Below are 18,156 nucleotides of genomic sequence, written 5' to 3'. Positions count from 1 at the left end.
GTATTGTGTTTATTCTCTTTTATGTATAAAAAAGCAGTTCTGCCTTTCAAAGCTTTTATCGAAAATCTTTGTAGTAGTAGTATTTTAAATTATAAAAATTCTCCCTTAAAAATCGCTTTATTTAGGACATAAACAACCTTACTAATGTAAAAATCTTTCCGACTATTAAACGTTGTTTTAGTTACACATTGAATAAAGATTCTGTTTTGAATTCTTACTGTGAGTAATAAAAATGTCTTAAACAAAAGAACTAATTAACGAAAGAATTGACAACATCGCTTTTTATCAGACTGACGCGTGAGACCCGTTTTATAAAGTGTGTTTATTTCTGACGTATTATTTTTTAATTGATTGTTACTTTGAAATTTAATAAAAATTCTATAAAAGTGATGTTTTTAATAACATAAATAAATGCCTTTTGCAAGTTTAGGTAAATACAAACCAAAATATATTTTGCAAGCAATGAATCCATGCTCATTTTTTTTGGTATGAATGAGATAGAAAGTGAAGTGACCATAGACATATGAATATTAGCAGACCTGCCCTAAGTGATTAAAAGCGTATTATCCCCACTCCCCATACCGGTTCCATTGGAGCCGGCTGTGCTCGCGTATGGCCTCAAATGAAATTTGAAAACGTGACGTCATCATTCTTGTGCGAACTATGGTCGAGGCATCATCGGTTCATTTTACGATTTGAAAAAGAGAATAAACCCAATTGTCGTATTACATTCCATATATAAGCATTATTTTACTTTATTTTAAGCATATTCACATCGTATAATATAGATCAGTTTTAGAAACATATACTATCACATCGAGAAACGTCTGGACGCGAAACACAAAGCTGGTTGGTTGCTGGGAAGTAAATTATGAACATTTATAAAAGAGTCTTAACTAAATACTTAAACGAAATATTCGACTCTGAAAATAGAACCGAATTTTTTTGCCGAATTTGGACTTCGCAAATTTGTTCATAACGTGGCGAGTAATTTGCGCTCCCATGTAAAAATGTCTATTCATTCAAAAGAAGATTTTACTTTTAAGAAGTAAATGGTGATATTATAATGCGAGATGCCTATTTACTGTCAGATTGATTTATTGACGAATCACAGTCAGCCTTACTCCCTTCGTTCTTCAACAGTTGATTTTACCCCTCGCCATTATCTTCTCGTCTAATAATTCCTATGTCTGTGGAAGTGACAGTTTTTGCAAATTCCCTGAAAAAAAGGAATGTGTTTTATAAATTTCGTATTCTCTACAATTTTTCGACATTTGGAGTAAAAATATGAGTTTTTTCACTTTTTTTATGATTGAAATGAAAAAATTCAGTATGTACATTTACAGAATATTACACAAATTTCATATGCTAAATCAATTTATTTTATTTTATCTAGTTTCTAAAATGGTATTTATTTTTAAGACATCTTCAAAAAGAAGAAATATAAAGCAACTTTTAAAATACCTTGGAAATAGTCGAGAATTCGGTGAGAAATTTCAAGTTTGTATAAAAGATATACAACCCTCTTTGGCCATATAAATAATGTATACATTTTTCCATGAATTTTTTGTATTGCTGTTAGTCAAATTCTATCTAAAACAATTGTATAAAATTTACACCACTTTTATTAGTAAGGCTGTAGGTGTATAACTTTTTATGGCTGTTATTATTTTATATCAGTTTAATCAATTTTAGTTTATTAGTAAGGTTTTTACAAACACAGTTGTTTATCAATTGTATAATATTTACACCACGTTAGCCTTGCTTTCCTGTCCCTATTCATAATAACGAATACCCTAATTTGCTCTCCATTCTAATGTGCATGGAAGAGGCTTTACCAGGGTCGCAGAAGACGGAACGGGTGAGGTAAACCGATTTAAAGCTGTCACACGGTAAATAGACGAGGGTTGTTATTTGAGAGTTAAGTTCCTGCGAGTAGTTTCTCGGTTCTACCCGACTCTGGTAGAAGTCGTCAGATTTATATTGTTATTGATTGTTTGGGCGCTACCGCCTCTACTGTTTGGTAATCTCTCGCTAAACCGGCTCGAAGAAATCTGCTTTCACTGGATTAAGGCGGAATTTGTGGATGAATTGGATTTCGTTTCAATTACTGGTATTAGGGGGCATTACGATTTAGTTGAATGTGGGTATGAGCTGATGTCGTATAATGTATTATGGGAGGTTAAGTAAAACATTATTTATTGTTTGCGATTATTTATTATAATACAGCATGGTGTATATATTATAGGATGGGGTGGAACTTATAAAAAAACACAAATATCCGCTTTATAAATTTATTTATTTATTTTATTAATACAAGACTTAGAGGGTACATATAGTTTTTGTGATATTTCACCCTCCATGCTAGGGATGATCCGGTGTTATGGCGGGTGAATTTTACAGTTTGAACAGAATCTATACATTACTATGATATGAAAAAGAAAAATGATGTAAAGCTAGTTTGGGTTGCAAGAAGAGAATGGAGAAGTTAGAGAATTATAAGAAGATTATAAGATCTATTTACTAATAATTTTTTCAAATTCCATCCATTATTTAATTATTTATGTACATACTATACTGCTAAGTTAGGGAATAAGGATATGTCATGTTTTGTCTGAAAGGTGATTAAATTGATAGAGTGCGGAATGTAAGGGTATTGTAGTTGTAATGTATTCCGTGTGTAAGGATCCATTTCGTAATTTGTTTTTTTAAGGAATGGGGTTTAGGGATAAATGCCCTGGAAAAAATCTCAGACTTGTCATGTCCCGAAAGAAAACAGTCATCTATTCTGAATTCAATTACTAATGTTATCCAAATTGACCATGGTAATAAATTATATCTTTGCTATTCTTTCAAGGATAAAGAAACCATCCTGTCACTTCGAATGCAATCAACAATGTTCTCACAATTTGTTTTGAAAGCATCACCATTCCATTGTAAGAATATTATGTACTAAATACACAATTTGGCTGTCCTGAAACGGTAATCCTTCCCAGTTAGACAGACAAAGGTTCATTTTTTTTATTGTTTGTAATTTATATATATAAAATAAATAAATAAATATAGCGAAAAAAATAATATTAAAAACAATTCTATTTAAACCATATACATACTCAACAGTACTTCTGTTTAAAGAATATTAAGTCGGAAAACTAAATACATTGTACTATCATGCAACACTACAAATTTACAAAGATAAAATTCTAAAAAAAAATGCACACCTTTAAAACCATAGATTACTCAGATAATCGTCAATACTCCCAAACCCTAAATAAAAAAAAATTGGACAATTAAACTTTTTAATTCATTTCCAGAAAGTATCCGAAATATAAATAACAACAAAGATTTTAAAATTCACGTTAAAAAAACACACTGAAAATATAAATTGAATACTTTGGCATATTACATAAAAAAAAACAAACCAAATGACATCACCCATGCACACAAGCCTAGCTTTATTATGGTGATACATCTAAGGTGAAATAATTAATATAGGTATTGTCTGTAAATTATGTTACATTATTCTTTGTGAAGTAAAATAAAATATATATATATTTACCTTTAGTCCTAATTAATGTTTGATAAATACCGGGTCTAGAAACTTCATTTTTTTGGAAGGTGGAATCAATTCGGAAAGGCAAAATATTTTGTATGTACACAAAGTTTCAGATCGATTAGGACTATTTTAACGCCAACATCTTATTATATTATCGAAAAAAACCTTGGCTTTATCCTACTGACTCTCTCTTCGGTATGCATGAAATGAACAATCTACGGGTCAGAAGGGTTGTGCACGTTGCTTGGCATTTCTTCAGACTGATTCGTGGATGATTTGAAAAGTCGACTATCATGGAGAGCATTCATTTCATATGTTCCCGATGGTTATCTCCGTCACCGGACAGCATACATGTACTGTTTCATCTTCCAACCTCCAGGACATATGTGCCAATAATCAAGCCGGTTGAGAGGGCAATCTTGTTGTTGAATAAAATCAATTCAGACAATTTTGACAAAAAAATGAATTGAATTGAATTTAAAAGCAAGGAAACTTACAATAAATTCTTTACGTACCAAATCTGCGATGTTTTCTTCCTCTCCTTTTATGAAGAGAAAATCCGTACAGACCGTGTCTCTAATTCCATTTGCCGCGAGCATCCAGAAGTTGCTTCACAACATTCCCTCAGTTAAAATAAACAACATTTACTCTATTGCAATCTGGGCCTCTGGTAGCCCTTGGGTTTTAATACTGTTTTCAAACCAAACACCGCCGTAACAGAAACTCCGGCATATTGCAATGCAACTGAGCTAACTTCATTATCATTGCGGAACAAGCTTTTTTGCTCTTGCCCTATCCTCGTGTCGGGGCAAAATAACTTCAGAGGAGCTTTTCTATTTATTTTTCTCCCAACCGCAACTATATTTTTTCGAGACTGCAGTACGTATAGAAAAGTTGTTTTTTTATTTGTATTGGTGGTGCTGGGACTTGGTTTAAACTAATGTTATGCAATACAAGTAACAAGACTGACATTAATTATTATTATCATTAATCCAGATATTTTTTTAATGTAAATACCGAACTTGATTCCCAGCGGCTCCCGACTGTCCGAAGCCATTGGAACTATGACATCCCTTATTTGAGTATGGTGTAAAGAAAATAGAGTAGTAATGCTCCTAACCGTCTGGATGCAGTAAGACTATGGCATCCCCAATTTGGGAATGTTGTGAGGCTGAATCCTGTGGCAGTGTGAAAACGTTGAGTTTTATTAAATTGATAATACGTAACAATTATAAATTATATCCATAGGCTAAATTAGACTGGACACGGCATATTCATTTAAAAATAACCCAAACATAATTTTTTTTTTTTTTTTTAAATTTTATTATAGTAATTTGTACATTAAAGTTTACAAATGACTAAATAATTTTTACATATTAATATTCTATGTTTTTTCTTGCTTGACATCTTGAATTTTTCAATTGGGGCAGTCTTTAGGTTTTCCGGCAGCGCGTTATAGTATTTCATCCCTTTATAGAATATACTGTTTGGTATTTTGGTTTGGTTCACATGCACATTTATGAAAAGGCCCACGCATTATGACGCAATGCGAAATGGGCACTGTGCATTGCGTTTTACCTTTTGTTGTTGGTCTATTTTGCTTCTCAGCTATGCTGGGCAAGTTCATTTTTTCAATCACAAAAATAACCGAGTTCCAAATATTTAAATTTGAATTATGTCCATATTACAACACCTCTGACAACAAATTCTCCGTGGTTTCGCTTACGAGTTTAAACGCTTGTACAAGGAGTTTAAACAGAGTTGGGTTGTTAAGTTCATCTCCATATTTGTGACGTACGCTACGTGGCGTTATTTTTAAAATGAATTTAACTAGACAGGGCTAATCTAGTATAATACATCAATGACACTAGATTTAGAATGCTAACTTCTCAGGATGATTCTCAATTTTTGGCTCATATCCATCGCACTTTCTTCCATCTCATTTATTGCTATACCTACTAACTGGTTTAGAACTCTTTACTCTCACCTTTTTTTAAATATCTCTTATGTATATATTGAAGAACAAAACTTCGAAGCAATTTTAAGTAAAAAAATTTTTAATGAGATTGAAACAACTATAAAATTACTGTAGTATAAAAAAACCATTAAATTTTACAGTCATGCAGTGAAAAAAAAAGAAAATGTACAAACTATAGCTTAGGGTTCAACTTTGGGATATATTTCATTTGTGAAATGTAGTTGCCGGTACAAATTGCAGGTACCGATGGTTAAATGTCATCGTGAGCATAATGTCACATCAATTTCATATCGTGTGATTTCATTCCGGGATATATAGCTTACAGTTTTTGATGCGAATTTTCATGTGCGGTAACTTTTTTGGTTTTTATATTACATTAATTCTGCCGGTCGTTCCACAGTTGAGTAATCCAAGTCCCGCCATTTCCCACCGGAAATACAATGGCGGATTTGCTCGCAAAAATGAAAATGTAACTATTGCTGTAACTAACTTTTTATTTTCAAATTACAGTTTCCTCTGGGGTTGTTTGCGTTTTGTATGGCGGGACCTCCCCGCTCGTGCTAAATAATTCGATGTTGCATTTATTTTGTATTGCGGGGCGCTGTGAGCTTTTTTCGGCGCAGCATGTTTTTATTCCCACTGGAAAGAAGTGGTAAAAATCACAAAAGCTCCCAGAGAATATAGATTTTATTTTTTCTGTCGTTTTTGTTCTTGCTCTTTGTAGGATTTTTTGTTATTTTCGTTTATTTGTTTGCTTATTCTACGTTGAATCTATTGATATAAGTTATAACATGTGTTGAGGTTTGTCCAAGCCTTGGCGGCGGGTTCGTATACCAATCGTCAGCGTTGTCTGCCGGATCTGGACAGCTGTATTACTACCACGAAAAAGTCTATTTCTATACCTAATTTGAGAAGCCCTGATTGACAGTGTCCGATGATTCATTTTTTAGCGGAATGTATAAACTAAATCTTTTCACCGCTTCTGTCAGCGTTCATTAATAATTATTTATCTCAACAGTCTACATGCACGGCCGTGAGCCGTTACTGCCGTAACGAGCAAGATATAATATTTGTTCAACGATCATTCATTGTTGAAACGCGTTGAGTGTTTTCCTGATACGAGCGTGCGGGTTTCACAATATACACTCCAGAACGTAGCGATCTCATCAACCCCGCATTGAATCGTGCACAGTAAAATTTATTATTTATTTTTATCCATGCGATTTTCTGCTACCCGGTTATTGCACTTTGTATATTGGCAATCAAAATCGAAAAAATAATGATGAACAAGTTATTAGCAATGTTCTCACGACGGTAATTATCGTTATATTGAATATAATAGATGAGCGTTTATATACAGTAGGATGTTCTCACTCATTCATTTCTACCCCGTCCAAGCTAGGAGTTGTTAGATCACCAAAATAAATTGGTATTGTTAATTAATAACATTATTAATAGAATAACAGAAGTGTTTGTTACATGTTACAAATCTTATATAAGATAGCTAAATTATACCGGCGCAGCCGGTAGGATATTGAATAGTTTAGATATCTATAAATTTGAATAAATTAAACCAGTTTCTATATTCATAAAGGTGGATGTAATGAGAGCTATAGCAATTCGCAATATCTCTCGGTCAGCGATGTTTAACTATGTACAATGTTTACTGCAACGGCATTTATGCCAGCCTTCCACCACATCAAATTGACAAACATCAATCAGTGTTTATTGCAACAGCTCGGCTCATAACCAGGGTTTCTAAATATTCGCACATTTTAGAACACCTTCGTAACCTTCACTGGTTCAAGTGCCCTGAAAGAATCCAGTAAAAATAATGCTGGACGGTGTTTAAAACCATCAATGAAATGGCCCCACACTACATCTTTGAACTATGCGTCCCGGAAAACACTGTTCTGAGAACTCTTAGATCAGCAACATCATCAGCTGTAAGCAGACTGATGGAACCTAAGCGCAAGCCAAATACCAAGTTTGATGATCTTTTGAGTATCTGTGCCGAAGGCTTGCAATAAACTCCCATAACTGAAACCTAACTACTAATCCTCTAAATCGGAACTAAAATCCATAACAAGTCCAACAGAATTCACGTCCAAATTAGAAACTTACCTTTTTAAGCTGTCATACCCTTAAATTAAATATACCTGAGAGTAGAATTCTTCTATTGCCTATTATACATCCTAATCAAACATTTCTTATTGGATTTACATTATTCAAAATCTGTCTTATACCGAGGGACGAATCACATTTAGGAAAGTGAATTCTGATCAAAACGTTGTACTGTAGTACCGCCCAGCACAAAATTGCTGTTCCTTTCCTAATCACGCCCATTAAATATAAATATATACAGTCAAACTTGGTTAAAACGAGCACGCGGGGACTAACCTAACCGTTATAGCCGTTATTCGTAATATCGAAATGGGTTTTTTAAAAGAAGTATGTGGCTCTACTATCAATATATTCCCAAATGTGCTGTATATTTTCGAAATACGAGTTAGTATTACCTATTTACAAAATAAATTTGAAAAATACACTTATATTACTCAAATTTATTCAAATATCAATGATATTTTTAAAGATTTTGCTTTCATGCTTCTCAATTTTCCTCTTCAAAACAATCATAGCATTATAACTATCATTACCTGGTTCAAGGCTTCCAAGAAAAATATCACTAAATTGTGTATCTTTTTATCACTAGCTTGTGCGTGGTGTACCTACTACCTACCGCTTGTAAAATTGCACTTGGGATTGTTTTGGCTGTCGGCAGCCTCATTTTCGCGGCCCGCATGTCAATTTCACACGGCCCACTTGGCTATAGAGAAAAATCTAAATGTTTGGGGTAATTCTTGAAAACCCTTCCTGAAAGCATTTTTTATGGAGTTTTAGTTAATTTACGTTGCATTTCCTAAATGGAACCAAATTTCAAGAACCGGTTTGTATAACACAAAATTCAACAGAAACCTAAACGCTGTCAACCCCTTCCTCCTCAACGAAAACACAACCTGTTTAAAGAATAGGCAAAGCGGCCCCTCTGCTGAAATAGTTGTGCATTACTGGCATAAATTTATGGATAGATTTATGCAGAGATGTAGGTACTCGTAACTAGGTACCTTCATAAACATATTTATTGGTTTTTAAAAACAAAATTGATGATAAGTTGTAATACAAAAGAAGATGAATAGGGAACAAATTTGTGAAGCTAAAATTTCGCAGATTTTATGACAATTTTACATTGTGCCCGATGGATAGCAAATGGTTCACATAGCCGATAATCCGTAACGGGATAGGAAATTCACGCCCCTTTGTTTTTACTACTTATTTTAACCTTAATAATTTTAAGGTAAGTATGATACTGTATAATATCTTTATATATAGTTAGTAATAACATAGATCATTGTAGAAATGTATTATATATTTGTACATCGCCCCCTTGGTGATTTTTTTGAAAAACGGCGCTATAAAAATCATCCAAATATTATTATTATTACATTATAGAATGAGGAAAGTCCACTATTTAGAATTAAAATATTGCTTAAAAGGGCATTAGTCGTGTTTGATGACCAGATCTGAAAAAGCCAGATACTTCCCAATCTTCCTATTCAGAATCTCCTTCCCTTTCCCACCCCCTTAAACCTCACAACATACCCCATACATGGGGATGCCATAGTCCCACTGGCTCTGGACAGTTGTGAAATCTTGCCCGGTATTCGCATTCACAAACATCTGTTTTCGGAAGAAGCAAGAATTCTCCACTTATCATTCTGCGTGCGTGACGCCCCAAATAATACTCGAACGATGAGTTCTCGAGTTATGAAACTTCTACGGCATTTTTTGTAAGGTTTTTCTTGGTTAATGCAAATATTTTAGGCTTGCACCCTAATTTCTGTCATAAGCTGAGGAGCTTTCAAATATCCATTTATGTATTAAAATATATGAAAAAAAGAGTCGAGTTGTAGTATTTCATGAAATTTATTTTTATCCTTTAATCGTGTTTCGAATTTCCCAGATATATTTCTTAATCCTGGGGAAGTAATGACTTGGGATTTGTAATTTGTCCAGAAATGCTTTGAATTTGCTGCTCCCCTATCAATTTTCCATAAGAAAGAAGAAACTTGAAGAATCTGCTCACTTTGAAGGCTTATTTGTTGAAAAGTATTCCTAACCCGTCCTGAAGAATTTTATGATGAAAATTTCAAACATAATACAAGTATTTTCTTTTCTGATAATTTCTACAGTACATTGTTCAAAAAGAAAAGGTGATCCAAACTCTGGCAGAGCCGGGTGGTAACGTTATGTAAAGTATATTATCTAGTTAAAGTTATTTGAATTATTTTTTTATTAATTCGCATCGAAGTCCTGTTTTAACTCTACCATTTGGCATGTCATCTGTCAGTAAATTTGATTGTTACGTTTAGCATTATAGAATTATTTTTGTAAAATGTCAACTTTTAGACGCAATTTATCAATCTGAAAATCACTATTTTTAATGTTTATTTATCTTCTAAACCTTATACATAGTTCGAACGTGGTCTTATAATCTATTTAACCCCGTTATTTAGCATTGGAAAGTATGAAATTTGACAGATATTAAATAAGGCAGCAAGGTTGATAAATTATTAGTGAAATAAAATTAATTTCAAGCGGATTCTGAGAACACGTCTGAAATAAACATTAATTTGAACTTATTTACATACAACGTTATGGTAAAATAGTAAATATTTCATACATTCAAATAACCACCAGACAAGTTATATTATATCGATACCCTTGTGCTATATTTACAAACTTTAAAAACTTCCATGACGCTTGATCCCCGACAATTGATCCCCCGACACTTGATCCCCTGACATTTGACACCCGAAAGGTGTTTCTCATATAGTCAATTCCCTGGAGGATTATTTCTGTTGTAATTCATCCCTGAAAACGTATTGAAGATATACGGCAGTATAACAAAAGGTTATACATGTGTCTGCTGGGGTCTCGATTTGAAATCCGCTTTGAAAATATTCTCTGGTAGTCTACTATTCACAGGACTTTATAATTTTAAAAGAGCAATCGTTCTATAAACTTTTAAGGGCCATTTGAAAACGACATGTGAACAAAAGCATAAAAGAGTTACGAATCAGAAGCCTTAAATTTACGTCAAAGTGTAAAAGTCAATGTTTTCATTTAGATTTTTCAAACCATTTCATTTTCAAAATCTCCCAACCCAATCCAATCTATTTTCTCTTTGATCGTGAAATTTAATAATGATAATATTTTCTTCGTTTCTTCTTTTTATCAAAGTCCCACCGGGCGGCGTAACAATAAGAAGATTAGTCTAGACTCTAGACCTCGTTCTTTCGCATCATTGTAAAATGTCGCCGAGATATAGCCGTGCCCTTGGATAAATATCGGAGCTTTGAACCAATAACAGAGATGTCGTCGCATTATTTAAAGTCATTATATATTTTATAAATAATTAAGTAAAAACAGAATCTAAAGACCGATGGGTGGCTTCCGTATTGTTATCTTTAGAACGCAAGCGTCAAATCCTTATTCTATCGGTATTTCAATGGGATATAAGATAAGAAAAACAAGCCTTACGTGCGCCTAACATTGTATATGGTTGATAGTAGGTACTCATTCTTTAATTCAACAGCCTGATCGTGGCATGATTTGCCGGCGTCTTAGTGTTCTCTTATGGTTTTTGTCTCCTCCCACAACATGGATCTCTAATAGACACAGACTTTACTAAAACCATTTTCTATAGAATTGATGAATAAACAAAATATTATTGTTCCCAAATAAGATCCCTGGGGCACTCCGCTCGATGCCGCAAATGCTTACGAAGTGAATGAATCTTCCTTTACCGCTAAGTATCTTCTCAATAAATAACTCTTAAACCATTCAAATAAAGTCATTCCTCTCCTAAAAAATACCGTCCACATAGCATCCCCACAGACGACATAGGCACTGAGGGAAATTATTTTCCTCGGGGTATCCTGTGTGGATTTTATGTAAAAAAAACTTTAATAATGATATTAGTTTTAGGTACATAGTTTGATCATCTTTGTGTAATATTTTTCTACCTACCCTGTAATTCTTGGGGACTATATAATGTTTTTACTCTGCCACCTGATTGATGGATAACATTTATGAAAAATAACAAGAATTAGTTGTTTGGGTCTCACGTGCCAATTAGTCGGCCGTAGTTGGCCTCACTAGTTCAGTAGTTCCCTTGCCAAACTAATAATTATTTCCCTTTGTTTCAGCTTGTTGGCGGGGAGTTTGATATGGAATTGAACTTCGTGATCCAGGATGCCCAGAATATACAGCACATGCTGGAGCTGTTGGACCACTGCCCGCCCAATTTACAGGTAGGATATTTTATTATTATTATATTTTATCTATTAAAATTATGTTTTTTGTAATTTTTTTATATCTTCTGCGACACAATCGCAAAGAATGTGAAAATACATTAATTACAGATGCTTCAGCGGTGAGACAATCTTTCGCCTGGAAAAATATTTTTTTTACGAAATCTAGATATTAAGGCCGAAAGATTGAATGCCGAATAAAATAACACTTGGATTTGGTTCCATGATAACTCAACACAGTGACAATTCAACACATTTTTAAAAAGTGTTATAAAATCATTAGAAACGAAGAAAAATTTTTTTTTTTAACCTAACCTAACCTACATAACCCAGTTAATAAAGTTTTTCTTTCATCACTTTCCATGAATTTATATGATTTTTTTAAAATGTGACCAATTATCATTGTAATGATTTATCCGGTTACCCTTGGATTTATGAAAAAGTGAAAAAGAGTTTTCTTTATGTTATTATAAAGCTTGTATCATTTCTTTCGAACTCAGTTTAGTTCATATTTCTTACTATAACGGTAAAGGAGACTCTACGGTAATAGTTGCTTGTTCCCAAAGCCGAACAAATTAGCCCGAGGAGTTAAACCTATAGTTAATTCAATTACAATACGTTCTGTATATTAATTTTGTCGTAAATATCATTTTTCATTTATTTTCTCAGTTTCACGCAATTGGCAGATGTTACTTTGTTTTCCCAAGCGAATGAGCTCGAAGTACACCGCATTTTATTTGTGGTAGATACAACTAGGTTGCCCGTAATATATGCTTATATTATGGAACCTTGTTGTTCTAAAAATGAAAATGAAGTTTTTTTTAAATAGATTAAGTTGCTCTTAAGTTGCAAGTGGAACATTTTGGTTCTTTATAGAATTTTAGATAGAACTTTGTTGCATAATTAAATGCGAACTTTAATGGAAGCTGGATAAAATTAAAGGTTTTACAGAGAAAAAAAAATCTGAGAAACTTGTTGCAAAAACGTTAATTTATGCCAAAATGTGAAACATAGCCGTGTTTTTCCAGTATTTTCTTGTATTTTTTTTATTGTTGAAAAATAATTAATTTACACGTTCCGCGGTTACGAATAGCCTGACATTAATTGAATCCCTCAAAGACTTGCTTTGTGATTTTTTTTTAGATTCACCCCGATATTTTTAATTTGCGTCAAATTTCACAGGTATTGTTACATGGTCCTTATTCTTTTAAACTATCATTTTTAGATTAAATCACTTTACTTATTTGAACTGTTTTCGAAACCACATTTCCTTCGTTACGGCAAAGGTTAAACTAACACATACAAAGAACGAATTATTTAAGTCTAGTTGTTTACGCTACATAGGAATGGGATAAACAAAATTTGCTAAATAATGCGGCTATTCTGTATTCAAGTGATGAAATTTTATGTATCGATTATGAGAACAAGAGCTTGTGCAGTTTTTCTTTTTTGTACCATCCAAATCGATTTGTCTTTCCAATTGTGATTGTAACCTAGACAAGAAAACTATAAAGTTGTGTGAACATTATAAAATCGTAAAAACCATTATTATTACAATTACTTCAAGCGCATTTTCGCATAGTAAGCAACGTCAGTAATTTTGCAATGCATTTTTCACAGTTTTAGGATACCTGCATTCAAACAGAAATATCATGTACATATCGTGCCAGAAATTCACAATATAATATATTATGTAAGCCTTACGATGGCGTCTACAGTCTGAACGGTTATTGCCAGAACTGTAAAAGTTCACGAAATGTTTTCGGTACACTGTAAAGTGAACAATGTCTCTACGAGTGCTATAATAATACATAATATATATTACGCTGCTCCCAAGTTTGCCTGCCGAGTTAGTGAGACCTCGCTTTATCTGCGGTAGGATTTTCGGCGCCGGCATCTTCGGCTTATTCCAATGTAACGAAAACCCACGGAAATTGCCGAAAGCTCGAGATGATTTCCGAAAGCTCAGCTTCTCCGCTTCTCCCTTTTTTATCCCAGCGGACCACTCACTTCCCGCATTTCCAATAACGTTTAAACCGTTATAAATAAAATTGTTTTCCTCCGACATTATTCACGAATGCTGACAGTTCTTATTTATTGTAAGTGATTTGGATAGTTCATGAAGTTTAGCGAACATCGGAAAGTCAGTATCGTGTATGTCTTTGCCAAGGGAACGATGTTTCTTATTCTTCGTATGCTGGAGGTCAGAGTGGGAAGCTGAGTTGGCGAGGTTAAACAATATTAAAAATAGATTAAGCAAAGAGTATGTAGTGCGTCACTGGACAGTAGAATTTAATTTAAAATACTATTTTTAAGCGAACTGGTCCCTATACAAATATTACACAATGAGAGCTTACACTTACAATATCAAAACATGAATTTAACGTTTATACCTCAACACAGGCTTGTCCTAGTGAGGTTAAAAATTATAACTTTAAAAAAAAGATACAATGTAAAGAAACGATAAATAAATAAATAAATAAATAAATAAATAAATACTTAAAACAATACATATCCCAGTAACGCAATATGAGTAGTGTCCTTTTGATAGCACCACTATTTAAGAATGAAATTTAAAAGAAAAATTGACTGTCAAAAAAATCTTAATTTGAAACTATGGCACCATAAAGAGTAAGCAAGGGTTTCAATTTTGGTCAGTTAAAAAAATCCTGTTATCGCGGAAACCGTCGAACAAGTCACAATTTTGTTAAAATGGACAAGATTTTGACTTAATTTCTTCGATAGATTTGTTACTTTATAAAATACTAGTAGACTCTAATGTCTTTCTCGGGCGTCTCCAACTTCTTCCATCATTCAAAAAAATTATTCATACATTCGAAAAAAAATCTCCGATTCCTCGTATATGTGCACAATATAATACAAAATTTTACAGCATTGACATTTTTGGTAATAACCTAAAGAAATATCGACATGAAGTAATGCGTACGATCAATTATTAATATGAGAGTATGGAAAATATCGGGAGCATCTCCTATCCTCTTCCTATTTTCCTCTTCCTCTCCCCTAATGTCGGGCGTCCCCGAATGTTTCCACCACTCAGACCATGCTCTCTCCTGAAACTAACAAGAACAAACTTTGACATTTGTAGCGATATCGACGATAGGGATATCCTTGATGCGTTAAGCTCATTTAAAAAAAAAATTTACGGCTACCGGCTGGCATTATTTTCATTTTTCAATGTACAATTCTTTTTTGAAATCAAAAACTTACTACTGATAAATCTACTATGTCAACCAAGCTTTCTTGTATATGGTGTATAATATTCCAAAGAAAGTTTCTTACCGTTTAAATTTGATGGCCATAATCCGATGTAATCATGAAGTTACCCTTTCATGCATGCTTATTACTCTCAGTGTTTTAAACCATATCAATTGCGATAGTTTCCAGTTTTCCACGCGTGCCAAGTTTTCGTTGTATGGGTGTAAGTTTCTATGGATGTGCATTAAAATTTATTTATTTTGGCTAATCTCTCGTATCTGCAGTGTATTCGTTACAACCATGTTTGATATAACCGACTTCCACTGTACTTACTAATTAGTTTCAGTGAAAACTTTGTGTGAAGACGGTGAAATCGGTATTTGTAGCTATGTACATCCATGTACAGCCATATATGGTTGTACATCTATAAGAATAGCGTTATAACGTGTAAATAGCTACAATGCATACCGTCTACAACGCGTTTTTGGCGTTGTGTGTTGTATGCACGCATTCGTTTACAGTTTACATTGTATACGTTTTCGATTCCGCGAAATCGTACATTATTCGTATGAGCATCGCGTGAATATGAAATGGAGCCAAAATCATATTGCTGTAGGTTTACTTTTTGTCCGATTCCTCTTTATCGAGAGCAAACACGATAAAACGGAACGTTTTACGATTCCGCCCGTGGTTTTCTGTCGTCCTAATACGATCGGTTTTCATGGGGAGGTTTTTATACTTTGAAAATCCTGTCTGATATCAAAGCGATGATGTAGGTTCCCCCTTCCTGGTACATTGTCCCGTATGACAAAGGTTTCGTGGACCGACGCATCTATTCTCCTCTCCTGGAAGATTAGATTTATAAATCTACTTTAACCCGAAATATGTTTTCAGCCATTCATTTATGAAGGTTTACGTTGTACGATGATGTCTTCTTTATACAAAAAATGTAATTTAAAGCCATTTTTTTATGGTTATCTTTTGATATAGAGGTACCTATTATAATATTTTCAAGCTTTATGTATACGCTTCAAACCTTTAAAGGGGGAGTCTTATCTCCTAGACCTTTATAGGGTGTTATATCTTTTTCAGATTAAAGTTTTTCCGCCTCAATTTCACATCGTCTGATTTATATTATACGATATTTTAGAAGACCTATATGGCAAAATATCAAACTCATTGGCTATTGAGAGATTTTTTTTTCGAAATCCTGTATAAATTTTTTAAATTTTAATGATGAAACCCTTTATTAAAAGACAGGCAATATTGTACTCACCAAATCAGTGTCTCATTAGTACATGTGACAGTAATAAAATGTTTAGGGACATATTTGTACCATTCTTGTTATTCATTAAATTTTGCATAATTAGCTAATTATTTTGCTACTTTTTTATTACTATAACATATCTACATTAGCATCACGTTCATCAATCAAACGCATTTTACACATAGCTTTGTATTAGTGATCAACCGGTGGATGCAATCTGTTAGCCATCAATTGATAATGGTTTGAATAGTCTATAGTTAGTAATAGTTAGATCACCTTGAGGTGATTTTGCACAAAAACGGCGCTATACGAATGATCTAAATATCATTATCTATAATGATATAAAATTGAAACAGAAAATAAAATTATTCTATTTGCCATTTTCAAAATTGTGATTCTATCCGTGATTTTCACGGGTCTGCGCTAATTATCAGTAATAATAATTATAAATAATGTTAAAGGTTTGATAACGCCTTCAGAAGGCGAAACAGCTGTCACGCTTTGTAATAATTACACAGGAAAACTTGTTAGCAAAACAGTCAAATGTGCTCTCATTGTTGATTTATTTAGAGACCCTAATTCAGAATCGAAACATTGAGTTGGTTGCTTGAAATGTTTGCAGTTGTTAACTGGATCTGCCTGTTACTCTCACTCCCCCCTCTACTGCTACTGCACTTTATTTCGTGATAAATATTATTATTATTTAAAATACGTTTTTAAGTATTGCTTTGCGTTATTCATGGTATTTTCACACGTGACAACTGTTTCGCCTCTTAAAAACCGGTTTTTGTTATTACAAACTTACACAAACAAAAAATCGAAGTACGATTTATAAGATTTGTTGACATTCAATATTAAATCGTTACTTGTAAATATTTTCTAATATTACCATCCATCATCAGTGTGGGTGTTTTTAAATAATGTCTTCTGCGAAATGAAACGTGAAATGTAACCCAATCAAGGCGTTTGAGAACCTTTGCCATTATATACTGATTTGATCTTTGTTGATTGCTCAATGGAGCCTTCATCAAATTAATTTCAATACAATCCCCTAATGATGTTCTCAAATAGTTCACATAATAGCTTGATCCCATTACGAACCGTTTTGATTTCAATGAATCGTTAACTACAAGGGAGGAAGGGTTTTGATGCTACTAAGGTATATTAATATTTTTAACGCTGTTGTTGTTATTGATTGTTAGTAATAACAATTAATAATAGTTTAACGTACACGTTGGTTAATTACTTGTGAAAGGCCGTGTTAAAGGACTGCCTGCCATGACAAAGCTTCGTTGCGCCCTATTCAACTTCAACCCTTATTAATAACTAATGGACCCCGCAATGCTTTTCTATTGCTTATGTCTTTCTCGGACGTATTCGACTTCTTCCACCATTCGCTACTATATATCACAATTTCACTGGTAAAAAAACTACATTACATCGATTTTAATTCGACTCCGTATCTCATTCCAGTGCAGAGATATTGCGTTAAGTATTTCTCGGGCGTCCCCGACTTTTTATACCATTCAAACCACTCTCTAAACACTCCTGGAACTAATAATAAGAAAAAAAATATTTCAACGATATCGGTAGAATACTTTTCGAGTTTTGCGAGCACAAGTATGGGCAGGCTCATTTTTGTTAATATATCACTAACTAACGTGTACCCGGCTTTGCTGTGAGTTATCCTTAAGATATATGCGATCCTGGACTTTTCTGTAGGTCTTTTTAGGATATACAATTCTGTTATATATACAGGGTG

The 18,156-nt window shown here is 33.4% G+C and overlaps 1 protein-coding gene across 13 annotated transcripts in view; it reads left to right on the top strand.

Annotated features, from left to right (window-relative positions):
* rg (A kinase anchor protein rugose) overlaps window positions 1-18,156 on the top strand; it is a 941,488-nt gene that overhangs the window by 274,830 nt on the left and 648,502 nt on the right. For all 13 annotated transcript variants that reach the window (XM_089644600.1, XM_089644594.1, XM_089644593.1 and 10 more), the window contains exon 3: window positions 11,804-11,908. In XM_089644600.1, coding sequence (XP_089500726.1) covers window positions 11,804-11,908 — 105 coding nt within the window. The remainder of the gene's footprint in view (window positions 1-11,803; window positions 11,909-18,156) is intronic.

Source organism: Hesperophylax consimilis, chromosome 21, assembly GCF_061612785.1.
Source record: "Hesperophylax consimilis isolate HC1 chromosome 21, BYU_Hcon_1.0, whole genome shotgun sequence".
In the NCBI taxonomy this organism is placed as follows: Eukaryota; Metazoa; Arthropoda; class Insecta; order Trichoptera; family Limnephilidae; genus Hesperophylax; species Hesperophylax consimilis.
Note: the sequence above shows the minus strand (reverse complement) of the source record. Positions and strands in the feature narration are given on the sequence as shown.